We start from the raw sequence: 17,134 nt of genomic DNA on the forward strand, positions 1-17,134 counted from the left end.
GTAAATCTTTATTTCGACATTCTTTTTTTTTTTTTTTGGTCTTCTTTTAATTTACCCAGAGTTTTCTTTGCTTTGCCAATCATTTGACAATTACATTGCCATCTCTGAGCGTGGCAACATCGTAAAATTAATATCCATACCGCCCTCGACTTCGATCTGCATAACACGAACGTACTGTTCTACTGTTCGCAGGAAACGCAACTAACAAGTACAGTATCTGAGTATTACTCTATCATGTAAGCCCAATGTGCTTACAGTATAAGATAATGGTGGATGGAAGACGAAAAGAGGTCATTCTGATAGAGCAGCTGTATACTTCGAGCAAGCTGCACTAAGTTCAGAGTGAAGAGAAAGACTGTCTTGTTGGATTGGAACACCGGAGAGCCACTCAGCGTATGAAATCAGGTGTGAATTTGTAGTGCAACTTCTTCCGCACGCTGGTCATAATCTTTCGGTTGCCGACGCCACGCGTGTAATTGCGAAGCGCGCGCGCCATGTTCTGATAGGACATCTGCTCTCGCTTTCCTTTGAATCTACCCCACATCTCAGCAAAGTCGTCCTTCTTGCCCGAGTAGAATCGGAACAGACCTTCAGACTTGTTGACCCACTCCAGATACTTGCGGCTACCACCTGTCGTGTCGTTTAGATGCTTCAGGATGAACTTGTAAAGGATTGGCTGGTCTTTTTCTGAAAGACACAATTATCAAAACTTGTCATAAGATGAAGGATTGGACTCAGGACATGAAGAATATCGGTATCTTTGAAGTCTCATTGTAAGAAATAATGCAAGATAAGAAAAGATGTTAGATAATCGAAAAACTCTCATCTTTCAGTCGCATTTCAAAAATGCAAATTATAATCAAATTGAGAACATTTTTGTCACATTTCAGTTAAAAGCCCCAGGCGTCGTGATAAGGCTGCTTATCAATCTTACACGAATAAATGAATAACATCCAACTAGACCGTCTTTTTCAAACACGTTGATTTCAATCATTACTTTTAATTACATGGTATGCATTAACCTACTGGAAAATGAGACGGAATGTATCCAACGCAAGAAATCAACCTCCAGAAAAAAGGTTATTTTAGCACTTTACTTCTTCGTCATCTTGAAGAAGACTTCAGATTTGGGATTCGATCTAGACCTCCCAGATTAGGCCTTCAAAGTAGCAAGGATATAAACATTTGAATAGAGGACCTCCTAAAAGTGCAAAAAAAAAAAGATATTGATACAAAATGACAAGAATTTGTATCTGTCGCGCGGTGTTGTCAGTGGCAAAGGGGGGGGGGGGGAAGAATCCTACAGACAAACGGACAAATAAAGAAAATTTCCCAGAAGGGGCTATGCCAGTCCCGATTGGGAAAAAGAAGTCGGGAATGAAAGTCCAATCTCTGCCGAAATATTTTTGGACGTTGGTTGAAACGCATTTACGAGCAATGTAACAAATCTCTTTGTGTCATATGGATACATCAAAGGATACATGTACATGCTCCAGGAAGATGAAGAATAGGCAGATGGAGATGAGAAGTTGGACAAGATGAGGAGGAGGAATATCTTAAAATGTTGATTTTCAGTTGACTTTTATTGTTTTTTACTTAATTATGTTTTCTTTTTTTTTGTTGGAAGGATGCATCATTGATACCTCGAAATAGTCACTATAGTCGTAATTTCCTGTAACAATCATTGCAATTAAAAAAAAGAGAGGAAGAGATGAATTGTTTTTAGGTGCGAGTTTCTCCACTTTGTCTCCCTCTACATTATAGATACCATTATAGATATTGAACCTTCACCCCTCTTAATAATATCTTTCTTTCAAAAGGCATTGTCTGTCAAACGTTCCCTGTAGCATGCAATGTGTGTTTTGTTCTTCAAATAATTGTTTTTTGTATTTCTTGCATGTAATGCTGCTGGAAACATTTTTTTTTTCAGTTTCATTTGTGGACAAAGAAATATTCAATTTGATATTCTAATTATATTCAGCAAGAGCTGATGTATCTTCTGTCGTTTCACCTATATCAGTCATCAGTGCCAGCAATGTACCGTTGTCTGTTATCACACTTCACATCAGGAAAAAGGATAAATTAGAATGTTTGGTGCTCTTCGTCATGACTTAATCTCCGGAAAGCAATACTTAAATGTGAAGCTTCCCGTAACAAACGGATATGTAACATAATTTATGGAAATGAAGTTTTAACGCCTAAAACAAAGATTGATATATATAAACGAAAGTGCTTGCGCTGTTGCTTTAGGAAAATCAGACAAGGTATAGTGTTTAGAAAAAAAAAATGAACAATCACAAATTCGGCGTGTGCTTTTTTTTCGCAGGACTCCATGATATGGTTACTACAGTCTATAAACCAATATGATTGCTAAATACTTTGATAACAATTATTATTGTTATTATCAATGATACAGCAATGACAATGATGAGATCATGAAATCATGTACAAACAACGATTTTAATGATGATTACGATGATTGTAACGATAACAACAATGATGAGATATTTCTCGATGCACAGAGTCTCCATTGTTGTCCTTGCGGTTTCAGATTGTCAATTATTTATCCCAGGACTGTGAGGTAACAAAGTGGAACATCGCGAGTAAAACATTTGGTAAGAGCTGCGTACACCTGTCAAGATTCGGACTGAGAATCATGTGTTGCAGAGTCTAGAGCCTTTCCTCTACACTACAAAACTCCTACGGTGGTATCTGAAGTTTACGACTTTCCGGCCATATAAACCAATGTAAGTAACCTATTTGCCACCTCGAAAATAGTTCAGGAAAATAATCAGGAAAACTTTATGTTTATATGCCATTTTGAAGTACTACAGTATCGTACAACTTCCTCAATCAAAAACCTTTACTTTTTTGAATAATCTGTTCTGAATATTCCAAAGCACAATGATGAAAAAAGGCCAATAACATTTTCATCTTACTTAATGAAGATTTAGTGTCAGATGCTATGCCTTGAGGGAGCGTTTATTTTGCACTCTGAAGTGAGATGCGCTGTTGTCCTTTTTTTTTTAAATAATAACAATCAAATGGTTGAGAAAATGGCCTAGAGGTCCGTTGTCGTGCAATATTTCAGCTACCACAACTATCAATGATTACTCACTCGGCTTGGGGACTTTTTGCTTCCTGGGTCGACCTCTCTTTCTCTTCACTGGTGGCAATGGGCTCGGTACTTCCTTCTTCACAACGTCGAGTTTGGTCAGGTCTTCATTTTCGGGCTCGATGTGAAGAATATCTGGCGTGAAAATGTCAGCGCCGACGCCAAAGTGTGCGAGATCGTCATGTTGGCTAATGTCATGACACTACACAATGGAGAATAGTGCAAAGTAGGAAAGAAAAACACGCCACGGTCAAAGTATTGCATTGTGTAAATAGTTATCCGATTCAAACATTTCGCACTTTCTGCATTAATTTTCTTTTTGTTTCATACGAAACGACGTTCTATTATTACTGTCAATTTACCCAATTTGAACATGAAAGGGTAGCTACACCAAAATTAGATCTGTTACATGCTGAGTAAGTGATGAATGTGAAATGCGATGACGATTACACAGTCGAATTTCATTTTGAGAAGGATAACCAACATCCGCACTCCTCCCCCTACTTGTTCCATATTACATCCACATGGGTAGGGTTAGTATGAATAATATTATCGTAAGGGGTCAGGACCCCGTTGCAAGAAAGTTGCAATCAATTGCAAATAATTGCTAATTTTGAAACAACCATTCTGATTGGCTCATGGTATTAAGAAGACATGCATGCAACAATGCATGCAACAATGATTTTGATTGGCCAGTGACAATCAGTTGCAAGTTGCGTTTAAACGCAAAGTTTCTAGCAATGGGGCCTAGGTCTGCTTACTCTCTCCGGCGATGCGTGGTAGCCGGGCTGGAATTCTGTCACACAAGGGAAAGGGAAGGCACATGGATCGGACTGGGACTTGAAGACGGTATCGATACTGGGCAGAGGATCGTCGGCTGAAATCGAATGGGGCGGAGTCAGTATGGCTGGCAAGTGGTTCGGTAGCTCCAGTGTGTTTGAATTTCCCGGATCGCTCTGGACGGGGAAAGAAGAAAAAGTGGAATTTGGATTTTCTTCTAATTGTGTTCACGTATACTCATAAGGGAATCACCTATATCAGTGTATATATAAGCTCTTGATCACGCTACCAAGAGACAGACGGTTTTAAGTCCCTCCCAAAGTAATGGCGATGAGGATTAAGTGCTATTGTCAGAAGTCTCAGCCACTTAGCCACAACGGCTCCTCAAGAGCTATTCTGTGCATGGAGCTAGAGCACATGGAGCTACTTTCCTTGTAGCTCCATGTTCTGCGGTAGAAGGTACATCACTGACGGCTGCTTTGCCAAGATTCTGCTCCTGTAACAACTATTTCCATGGTGTCAGAGGTAAATACTAGATCGAAAAACAACGCCATGTTCGTAATCACCTTAAAGGCAAGTCATTCGATACTTGTTATAATGCTTTGCATAAAAAGGAAGACATTTAAGGTACTATTTTGTACTATTGATCTTGAATAATAAGAGAGCAATGTAACGTTCTTTCATGAAACACGCTGATCATTTGGAAGACGTGTTTCAGAGTCATGGTGACAAGAGGAATTTTATGAAAATTGTACAAAAATTAAGATTGGATTTAAAACTGAGACAACACAACTCAACTTATCGAGACTTCCAAGAAACAAGTAACATACTATTGCACATGCCTCAAAGCTGAAGAAAGGTACTTAATACTGGCATGCTATAAAGCAAGACTGAAAATGATTTTCCAATAACATGAATAAGTACCTCTTTAAACATCAACATGCACACACAAACACTAAAACATTTATGTATATAATATGTATGATATATAGATAATAATGATATAATATGATATGATAAAACATAATATAACATAACATGATGTGATGATTATGATATATAAAACACACGAGGTATTTTCCTCACAGATTAACAGGATTTATTACACGACAACACGATATAGCTTGGCCAGAGGCCAGACGGCACTCCCAGAGTACTCAGTGACATACCAGGCAGTCATTGGCCAGTTGCATGAGGAAGTGCTGCTCTTCTCGCTTGACCTTCATCAGATTTTGCTGAAGGTCAAATCCCCTGGGTGACATACCTGTGAGTGGGAAAGCGAAGAGGATTAAAGTCAAATTTTGACCCTTGCCTCATTGACACGCTCTTGAAGCTACTGCGGTTAACGTCAGTCATTACCAAGCAACTCTGCTATTTGAGATGTCAGTGGATTACGTCAAAGAAGACTTCCTTTTAACTGAGAAAATATACCTGAAATAATTACACTTCACTGCATCGTGACGCGCGTGACAAGTCTACATTAAAACGTTACAATATTATCAAGACGACTGTCAAATGGCCCTAAAAAAAAAAAAAAAAAAAAAAAAAAAACCTGACAGGAAAGTCAAAACATCAGGGAGCTTTTCAAGATTGTCTTTGTAGGATTTATCATAGAGAGACATGACAGTATAATAAACACCTCCGTAATTTAGTCATCGGGTGCACGTCACGAGACCTACACCCACGAGTCATACAGCCCACGAGTTAGAGTTATACAGCCTACGAGCCATTACAGACCATGAGTTTCACACTAAGCAAACAAGGTCCGACACATCAAACCCCGTGTTGAAATTGTATGTTTTTTTTCCTAGCGTCGAACTCATGAGACTTAGTGCCTAGTGTCGAACTTATGGGCTGTATGACTCATGGACCTTTAAAAGTCGAACTTGTCGGCTGTATGACTCGTAGGTGTCGGTCTCGTGGGATGACCCCCTTGTGTAGAGACATGAGTAAAGATGACAATATTACCTTCCAACCAATGCTGGAGGCATTCGAAGGCCCTTAAATACGATCTGCCGAAGTAAGGCCGAAGTTCCTGCTCAGAGAGGTTCGACAGAGTCTCGCCCGTGATCGGATATGTTCTGAACATGTTGATGACCTCCTGTTGGTCATCGGGGTTTATTTCGCTCATCAGCCATGACGCCCAGGTTGTGACGTCAGTCGAAGTCCACTTCCATGGATCTGCGTATGGCACACACGTACACAGACAACAAACAAGATCATAATTCCATCCACTTTTAACCTACATACCATGTAGTATAGATGATGATATGAAAGGAGCACCTTGTCTACTTGTCTATTGAGGTATCTTTAACGGGATTTTCCCATTTTTCCTTGTTGATCTTGTCCTATTTCTCTATTATCTGAACTCTTTGAGTGTTTCTCTATGTAAAGAAACAAATCATATTGTTCAATGTTGTTATATTGACATAAATCGATAATGGACTGATTGTGCTCTTACGCAAACTCACATTCAAGTTCAGACTTGCAGTGTGCCGCCTTGTCGTAAGTGATAAAGTTCATAAGATGCTTTAAAAAATAGATTATCGAAGGTTGACTTGAGAGACCAATCGATTAAAACTAGGATATTGTATAACTTGTACTGAAATAGTGATGATAACAGAAAGAACGTTTCACACATAATTTGGAAGAGAGAATAAAAAATAATAAGTGGGAGCATGACTTCTTATAGAATTATCAAAATCATTATTCAAAATGTGGAAGGAAAAGTGTATCAACGAATTCGAGTACTGTTGCTCCTACCATTAAAAAATCAAAACAGGCGTGCGATCCATTCATTTCAAGGGATGGAGGACTTGGCGTTATTCTAAGCAAATCTGATACGATGCATGAAATTAGAGCACAGTATTCATATGTGATTGACCTTTCGAATTGTAGATTTTACGTTCCTATAGTCGAACACTTAATTTTATCTGGTATTGTTTGAGCTGATAGTGATAACACGTGCTATTTACATGGAGCATGAGATCATTACGTGCTCATATCACATTTTTAAAAATGACAGTTATCAGAGACAGACGGCTCATAATGGTACTTGCAACCATTTTGCATTTTTGGTGATTGTGTCAACCTTTAGTTCTGTGTCTAAACCACTTAAAATATTTGTGGTACCTTTATTGACATATGGTGAATCCAAATTAGGACAAGCACTCAAGCTTTCAACTTGCATATCCCATACTTACCCTTCATGGTGAAATGAGATAAAGTTACAAGGAACAGTAAAATAACTGAATAGGTGAGGTTCATCGCCGTCAGAAAGGAGAAGATTGAGTTCAAAGGGGAATTCCAGACAAGGGAAAGGTAAAAGCTGCTGATAAAAAAGTAAATTAACTTCCCTAATTTTCATTCAAGTTTTAACGTTCACTCTTGTACTCATGAAACGTTACATTTTTCTCAGACCTCCTTTTAACTGATCTGGAATTTCCCTCAAAGCTCTCTATAGGGGTGGAAAACTTACCCAGAGGGAGGTTGTGCTCGTAACATGCCTCGATTTTCTGTTTTTGCGCATTTTTCACGAGGAGATGGAGCAGACAGTCGACACCTCCCGATTCCTGCAAGTTACATACGGAGAGAAAGATCAACTGTTTATGATGAAGTCAATATGAGTACATCAATAACATGCTTTGTGATTTGTTGAATTCACATTGCATGTAATTCCATTCTTTTCGGTATAGTGCACGGCCATGCAATATAATAACCATGAATGATTGCACCTTGAGTGCGCGCTTGCTTGTGTGAGTTTATGTGTAGCGCTGAATTAGCCCAGTAGCTATACTGCAACGGGCGTGCCATTGTTGTATTTGCATTACAATATATCAGGTTTAACATGTTAGTATAGAGTTCTATAATAATCTGGAGAATATGTAATAAAACTGTCATAATGTGACAAAATATCACAATATCAGCCTAGGTAATTTTTTTTTTTTTCACTGATCCCTTCAGTTGGACCGCTTTTATTCTGTAAAAACAAATTGTTTATATATTTCGTTTTTATACTGAACACATTCTTAGATACCCCCTGACAATGTAAGTCATGCGTAGTATTGACAATGCGTGCCTCGAACATAATTTGTTTTATTTTAAGAAATATAATGAGCTGCATTGATTTCATTTGAATATGCAAAAGTCACATCATACTCTAAATTTTTGTATATGCAAATACCATAATGTATACTCTATATTTTTGTCGAGAATGAAATAAAATGAAATAAATGAAATGAAAAACATATAATATATATTGTCTAATGAATACTATTTCTAAATGCATATCACATTATGTTGTATGCCTCCATGCAATATGCAAGAAGGAAATAAAAACAGTGGAGAATTATAGCTTTTCTTGTGCACATAAAAACGTGTCGTTGTTTTTCCAAAAGAAAGTCTTCAAACGTGTTTCAATGCATCTCAAGTTTCACAATTCTGTAGAAAGTCCGATGAATTATTTAAATTGACACAGCCATGCCAAACTTCCGCAGATGTAGTCTGAAAGCTATACACCCATAAAATGCAAATTTCATTTTTTTTTGAAACAATCAAATGTTTTATTTATCATTGTTCACATCCTGTCAGAATTTTAGATTCAATAAAGAGACCATCGAACAATTTGTCTGGAACCTGAAAGTTACTCCACCCTCATTTTATGGCTTCATAAGACAAAGTAAGATGAACAGATTAGCTTTTGAATTGTAGTATACACGGCATTAAATGCACCAATTTTTTGTTACAACGTCAACAAGCAATGACACTTCATGGTCTGTCTTCTTGCTTGAAGCGCATTTAATGATTTCTTTCTTTCTTTCTTTCTTTCTTTTTTTTTTAGAGGAGAAAAGAACTCTACGGTACAGATTTGTTCTCACAACTAAGTAAACATGAACAGAACCATGTGGCATTGTCATATGGAATTCATGAAATAACTCTTTACCAGATAGGCTAAGAGTCGTGCAATTTGATCTCATTACCAACTTGAACTCCAACAGTCCTGTGAAATCGTTTTGCTTTCTTTGCCGAACCATCGCAATCATAACATCACGCTGCAACTTGATGTTTTGCTCTGATTCGAGACTATAGAACGACCGAAATCTTTTTTTTTATAGGCTAATCAAAACAATTTCAAAATCTTCGTAATAGATGCAACACTTACTGAAGAGAGTGTTATTGCTCTTTAATTCTGTTTCCACTTGATACATTACCATCTTTGTTTGATGCAAATTTGTCTCGCATTATTATACATACTACCCTGTGGGGTTCCTGGTCGTTAGCTCTGTATGACCAGATAACGATAAATGTAAATAGAAGACAAATGAGCAAAATGGTAGTGGTTTCCCCTCTTGCGAATACCATGGAAACCAGTGATTGTCCCTACATAGTTAAAAGTCTTGAGACTGATGTCGATCAAGAGGGTGTACTTCCTGATCTAAATAGCGGGCTTCCGGTGAGTTAGAGATGAAGATACTTCAGTTGTACTCTTGAATCCATTTTTTTTCATTTTTATTATATATATATATATATATATATATATATATATATATATATATTTTTTTTTTTTTTTTTTACGAGCTCATAATTGCGATGAGAGACATGTTCTCTGATTTCTCTTTTTCTGTTTCTCTTCTGGTTAATTTACTCTACCGTTATAGTGCTGTTTTAAACAACAACACAATGTCGGAGCGCGATCGCCAAATTCATGTCCCCATACATTCCGTACAATCATGACAATTGTCGATCTGCCATCTCGTATTGCAACATTTAGGAGTGTGTTTGTGTGCGTGTGTGTGCGTATTCGGGGGTTGGGGGTTGGGGAGGGGGGATTCCAAGCATGACAGTATCCAAAACTTTAAGAGGGAGTATAAATTGTAATGTGTTACGTCAAAAACGATTAACTTCATGCAGCTGGTATCATAATAGCATGAGGTTATCAAAGTGAAGGCTAGTTGTGTTACCACTTCAGTAGAGTTACCTAAATGACTATACATAAAGGTTATCAATCATCGTTGTTGTTATGTACTATTTTGTTAAACTTCCAAAATGTATCATCCTCAAAGTCGGCTAGAAGCTTCGAGAAAGATAAACTTTTCCAAACACTGTCATAATACCACTGCACGTGATGCAATAAATATATTCATTATGTGCCACTTCAGGCGAATTGAGTTTAGTTTCAGTGCAGAGAGGTTGGTATATTTCCAATATCATTTCTCATTGTATCTGGTCACATTAGGCAAGAATGACAGAAGAAAATGACTTTCATCTGACGATTACAACACTTTTATGCGCTCGCAAAAAAGAGAGATGACAAAAGCAAAACTGCGTATCTTTCAAAATTGGTTCTGATGATGTTCCAGAATTTGACTTTTGCCTTTTGAAGTATATCATGTGAGCAATTAATCCTTCTCTGCTTACTTTCTCCAGCTAAAGCTGCGAATTTGCTCATGTGTCTGTTAACAAACTGCTTACGTGTCGATTGAATGTACTCTATTATAGTCATCGCCTGAAAGAGTAAGACATTGCTTCATATAATGATACCATTTCTCGGCATATATCAATAACATATCATTGGTTCCATTATATTGTTTTGTGTGTATGTTTATTTTTTCGTTCATATGTTTGTTTGTTTGCCTTAGTACCAAATGATGACAGGACATTGAGGTACACGACACACATGTCGACAATGATTTAACTTACTGGGTGTGCAGATGGGGTGAGCACGGCGTAATTTTTTAAATCACTCCCGTTGTCATCAGGGAAGGCTGAGGAGTTTACCGACAGTGTCACGGCGGCCGGAGACGGCGATAGATCCATCACATGGTGGTCCCTCATCTCTGCCATACCTTGCGCACTGCAGTGGTGGAGCAGGCGTTGCTGGTTCAACGAAGAGCTGATCTGACCAGTGCCGCCGGGTGCGGCGGCTAGCGAGAGTGGTTGGAGGTGCAGATGGGATGCCTTGAAGCTAGGTCGCCTTTCGTACAGAGCCGGCTTTGCTGGCATTGACTGATAGGCAGGCGGAGGGAAAGCGTGCTGGTTGTCTTCGCCGGGAGTGTGGGGAAGTTGGGACTGATGAGAGTGGTAATGCTGCAGATGTTGCGGTTTCTGTTGTTCCAAACTTTGACGTACGTATCGATGCTGTAAAAACTTGCTTTGTTGTGCTGCTACAGCGCAACTGAATCCTGTGGAGACAGACAAGTAGTGTAATGTCAGTTTGAAGATCAAAGTTTAAAGTCACGGCGTCCATGTTTGATAGTCGACTCTTGCATCATTTTGGTAACGAGATAAAGGGAGAAAGAAAGATAGCAATTTCAGCTGGTGAGATCTTCAATTGCTACAGTATAGATATAGGAAAAAAGATGATTACGTCATTGTAAGTCCCTCATAAAGAACAGCTGCTTTAAATTGTTGTGGTATCATTGGAATAGAGAGAAGTAGACAAGTAGGATGACGAAATGAAAAGTGAGAAACAACGGATCTTTCTATACTATATATCTTGAAGGAACTCTTGAAGTTATTCTGCAACACATTAACACACACATACACATACACACATACACGCACGCACGTACAGAACACAACGCTTTATATGCCATGCACTGACACAGATGGATAGCTGTGTAGGTAGATAGATAGATAAAGATTTAAAGATAGATTCATTGAGTGATGCAAATGCTACTATCCCTATAATGAATAAAGCGATGGTAAGGTCTTTGGAAGCCACCTCATGTTGGCAAATGCCCCCCCCCCCCCCTTTGCCATCTCAATTGTGTAAAGAATGCACATGAAAAAAAAAAACAACCATGTGAAAAACAGCATCATGCTAAACACGTACGAAACCATGCATCAGTTGTGAATTTATACCATAAGTTTAAGCTTTTAATTAACTTTAAACCTTTCTTCCGTATTAACTTTTCAAATCATATTCTACAAATATCACAGAGGGATTTTAAGTGTAAAACGCTACGACAAAAAAAAAAAGAATACCCTTGATCGACTAGTTGTAGAAATCTTTCTGAATTAATGTCCCATTATATTTTCTCCTGGATATGAGTAACATTGTGGCTTTAGAACCCGGGTTGTTTTCACAAACAACTGCATCTGTGTAAACAACCTAAGTTTACATAGTCGAGGAAACTCAGTGACATTGCCTATATACGAAAACTGATACCCCACTCGTTTACCGCCCCACTACGAACGGATGCAGTGAAATCCGGGAAAGGCTTGGAGGTGTCCCGGCACGCAACATTCAGCAGTTAGTGCTGCCATGATACGAGTATAATTTTGCGGGAAGGAGCATGGATATTTCGAACACATCACAAATCTATGGTGATAAAGATTTGCTATATTTTCTCTTTGTATTGCAAGCATCAGCCAAACAAAACCAGATTAGACATGGATGAGCGTTAAAAGGCGTTAGAAGACGGTGTACAATGATTACGTACATACATATATGATTCAATTTGTACCTAGGAAATTATACACAATAAGTGAGTATACATCTTTATAATTGTCTAAGAAACTTAGGGAAATACACATAGTTTTGAAATGGACTTATCAGTGGGGTCTTCTTATGATTATTTGTTCGAAATGAACTAAAATCTTGCGTTGTAATTAATTCAGACAAAACCCTTTGGGCAGTTCAGTTCTGGATACAACACACTCTGAAGTGAGCCACTCTTAAGCATGCGGTGCCATCATTTCAGCATCCTAGAATTTCCTCTTGCTGTGGAAAGGTACCATTATGAACGGCTTTTTTTTTCTCCCAAAGGTTGAATTAAATGGAGAAAGCAGTGAATTTAAAAGCGTTTGTAACAGTTTCATTAAGTCATTTGAGTGTCTATTGTATCGCCTTCTTGGACGTGCAGTTTTACAACGTTGACAGTTCAGACAGTCTTAGCTGGATGATGTTACATACTACTAATGTATAATCATATTTTCAAAGGTGAGGTGTTGAGAAAAGATAGATATGATTAAAAAATGATATCTGAAAAACCGTAAATTTGCTACTGACCGGATGCAACAGTGTTATATTCATTTTCAGCAAAGATGGTATTGTTAAAATAAACCAAGATTTGAAAGCATGGATAGCATTTGTTTACAGATGAATTAAAATGACATACAGTGGCATACGACTCATTGTATCATTATAAATAGAAACATTAAAATAGATATCATCCATCAATCTCATATCCCCCATTTGAACAAAATACTATCATGTCTGTTATCCTTCGAAAATAATCGTATCAGTTTTGACGAGGTGTGGAATCAGTTGAAAGAATGGAATCGTAGATAAGGCGATATTCTGACGTAACAAAACTGTGTGCAGCTGAAGAAGATAATTGTGTTTGTCGCTCTTTCCCTCGCAGCGGATTGGTTGGCTTCTTCTCCTCTGTTCTAACTCCTTAAAATACAGTCAATAACACCAGTATCTGGCCATAATCAGAGATTGATATCAGGTTTAGTTTAAAGTCTTGGTTTCCATCATTTTGTTTAGTCGCTATCATATGAATTGTGAAACTGCGGAGACAGGTGGACCGGCAGGGGAAAACACACTTTGTGTGGCGAAAAGACTTTAATGAGTATTGGTAAATCCCTTTAATGTTCCAAGTTAATTATTTCGCAGAATTTCTCGACCGATTCTACATCAAAGAGTATTATAGACTAATGAAGTTATGACAGCAAAGATAATCGTTGTAAATTCCCATTGTGAAGTCTAGGATATGTTCTTTTGGATACTTCAAAAATTGTCTTGCGTGTATGTGTATGTATGTATGTGTGTGTGTATGTGTGTGTGTATGTATGTGCGTTTTCACAGAACTGTCAGATGAAGATTTTTCATTTTATTCATCGCAATCTGCAACAGTTTATAATAGCAACCATCTGACCATGAAGCAAGTGTGCCACGGTATAAACTGTGATTATTGACAGATACAATGATTAAAATCTATCTATCATATTGACTTCTGGTGCAAAAGACTTATGTTATATTCTATTTCATATTAAATATCAATATCAATTCAATATTTGATTTGTGAAGGATTTCACTTGTCTCTCTTGGAAATAGCTGTTTAATGACTGAGCGAGAACACAATAAATCCGACAGTGTATCAATTTCAGGAAAATCATATAATCCGTTCAAAAGTAATAATTTGATAAAAATCTTGGCTAATTCCATGTTCTCCCCTCTCGAGATGTGGACTCTCCAACAATCCATTTTAAAACGATTCCAGAACTATATATATAGAAAATATAAAAGGACTTTCGCAAATCTTACTATTTCTTAAAGAATAAAAAGCAAACTTAAGTCCTACGACTTGCTATTAAGTTATATTCAGCACTATTCTTCCTGCCATGTGGAATAGGTAGGTCAAAATTGTTTTTCGATGTTCTGTTAATATGCTTTTAACTATGAATTAACCAAAATTTTCCTCAATTCATAATTTTGAACAAGCTGTCCAATTTCCGTATTGGATCCTAATTGGATATGTGTTTAGTTACAGACTGAAATAAACAAACAAACTGGTTTTGCATCTATGTATGCATACACGCATACATCTGTTTTTAGAACCATAACCTTTGTTGTAAGTATGATGTCTGTACAGTTATATACATCTTCCATGTATACAACATTTGGACTACTGTGAACACGGTGAGGGAGAAAACAACTCCCAAAACCAAAACCAAAAACAATATGATAAGATCGATCCTCGAATGTTCCTCACAAGACCAAGGCCGATGCACGCTAAGTAATTTAGTGAGTCATGTGATGCTCTATAAGTCTAATATGGGGTGTTGCAAGAAAGTTGCAATCAATTGCAAATAATTGCTAATTTTGAAACAACCATTCTGATTGGCTCAGGGTCTGCCCTATTAAGAAGACATGCATGCAACAATGATTTTGATTGGCCAGTGACAATCAGTTGCAAGTTGCAATTGATTGCAACTTTCTTGCAACAACCCATATAAATCAAGTATGAAACAGCTTTTACTAAAAAAAAAAATGAGAGGAAAGGATACACATACAATCATAAAAATTTATCACTGAAGTAACCTAGGCAATTATTAGATGTTAAAAAGCAGCGAAAGGAATCACTTTCAAGATTAACGTCCTACAGAGAGTATTCGAATATGTAGCAAATCTTTTCATGCGTAACGAAGGACATGAATAAGCCATTTTGATTTCATATTTACGAATCCCCGTGTTATTCAGTAAGGGATCTGAGTGTCAGAGAAGTTTGGTATAACAAAGTTTGGTATAACAATTTGGTATAACAAATTGGTGCTGTTGTTGTTTTGTTCCAGTGTTCCACGTCTTACAAGCTTGGCTTTTTAGTGGAACACGGTTTTCCATCATCGTGATTATTTACTATTTTTGTTGCCATGGCAAAGTGCATTGTTTCTTTTTTACGACATCATTCGTGTATATACTTTATATTGTATTTTTGAAAAAATCCTTTATCAGACGAGTGTAAGAGAAATGAAAAAAAATTGTATCACTTTGGATTATGTCAACTTTTTCTGTTCTTTTCTTTTTGATGATGGAAATAAATAAACTATTGAATTGAAGTTCTGTTACAAAATTGACCTCTTCCGGCTTTATCTAAGATGCAGCCATATTCTATCAGCCAAAAGGATACAAATATTACAAATGCCTTTCAATTTTTTCATTGGATCAATTCTTCTGTTTACATCTTATACTATTCAAACTTGTAAGCAAACTTGCAGTGCGTTTGCTTGCAATGTATCCTTCTAATTTAAAGCTTACACGGTTTAATCTGCCCGTTTGTATGCTGGATGCAAAGTTATATTATTTTTTCCCATTTCTTTAACATTATAGTTATTGACAACACTACCAAAACGGAGAGTAGCTTCAATTTTTATCTATATATAGAATAACGATCCGATACCTTCTTTGTCTCGTTCTGCGGAAATCAGTGTTTAGGAAGAAAAAAAGATAAACCATGTTTTGAAACAACGGGTAAATAGTCCAAGACACTTGAATGCCACTTGTTTAGTCTCCCAACTCCGCTTTAAACTTCACATTTAAATTAATTTTATGGTGTTCTCAAAATAATGTAAGATGACGGAAAGAAGGGCTTGACTTTCGGGTCTCAACAGGAAAACGTGCCATACTTTCAAGGGCAATCCCCCCCCCCCCCTGAAAAAAGAGAAAAAGTGAAAAATTCCATTCAAAACAGCAAATAATCAGCTTGTGTGATGCCTTAGCCAACCCTGCAGATTGTGGACGATATGTAGGGCTTTGGTGAACTTTCGATTTGGGTCCTCAGACCTGCTTACATTAGACATGTAAGATAGGGGTGAACGAAAGGACACGGTTATGAATCGTCGATCACTTCTTCACTAACATTACATAAATTTACATAAGCTTATACTTTCGCTCATATTGTGTTTCATATTTCCAATTCTACAGTCACATTTACTGGTTTAGTACGTGACGGCCAGAATTCCATATCGCAAGATATTGTACTCTTTTCGCCATTAATTGAAAAGGACGTTGAGACTGTTTTGTGACAGTCAACATAACTTTGCAGTGATCATGTATGACAGAGTAACGGTGAGTACGTTATTCTATAACTGAATTGAGAGCGAACTCGTCTACATGAGGTCACAGTAACGGTACCTTTATTGAAGAGTACTGCTTTGTCACAGCGAAAATTATTATCATTTTTTTTTTTAATTTACGTCACAATGGAATTGCCTAATTCGTGACACAGATCTGTTTCATCCGATTGTCGAGACAGCTGGACGGGAGAGCCCGGGGGGAGAGCACCTCCTCAGTAAAAAAAAAAACAAAAAAAAAAAAAACACGAAGTTCTTTCCCAGGCAAACCAGGTATTATAGCCAAAGTTATGATTTTTGTGTGTGTGAATGATTATAGATAAGAAAATAGATGAGAAATAAGGATATAATGATAACTGCATCTTTCATACATATAAAGCGTCACTTCTTTTATCCCAACCGTTTAATCCATGTTTACATCAAGAAAATTATGACAATTTAAAAGCTACACATTTCCTTCATGATAAAGAAGGATTGGGAAAAGTAATATGTGTATATATATATATATATATATGCTTTGTTTCTTAAACCATACATTTTCCCGGCAGGATGGAGCGTTTCAATACCAATTTAGTTTTTTATGACATAGAAAGGAAATAGACATCTAACTCTCAAATTTCGTAAGCTTTCATTGAACAGTGTTATCCGCCACGACTA

The 17,134-nt window shown here is 37.2% G+C and overlaps 1 protein-coding gene across 1 annotated transcript; it reads right to left on the reverse strand.

Moving 5' to 3' along the window:
- Positions 1-291: 291 nt before the first annotated feature.
- Positions 292-10,925, reverse strand: LOC140236225 (uncharacterized). The gene is made up of 7 exons (XM_072316191.1): positions 10,595-10,925; positions 7,374-7,467; positions 5,864-6,076; positions 5,065-5,159; positions 3,877-4,071; positions 3,119-3,317; positions 292-687 (listed from the first exon to the last, which is right to left on the reverse strand). Exons 1-7 carry the CDS (start codon positions 10,895-10,897, stop codon positions 389-391), a joined length of 1,398 nt encoding a protein of 465 aa, XP_072172292.1. The 5' UTR covers positions 10,898-10,925; the 3' UTR covers positions 292-388.
- Between the last annotated feature and the right edge of the window lie 6,209 nt (positions 10,926-17,134).

The sequence above is a fragment of the Diadema setosum genome, chromosome 12 (genome assembly GCF_964275005.1).
Source record: "Diadema setosum chromosome 12, eeDiaSeto1, whole genome shotgun sequence".
In the NCBI taxonomy this organism is placed as follows: Eukaryota; Metazoa; Echinodermata; class Echinoidea; order Diadematoida; family Diadematidae; genus Diadema; species Diadema setosum.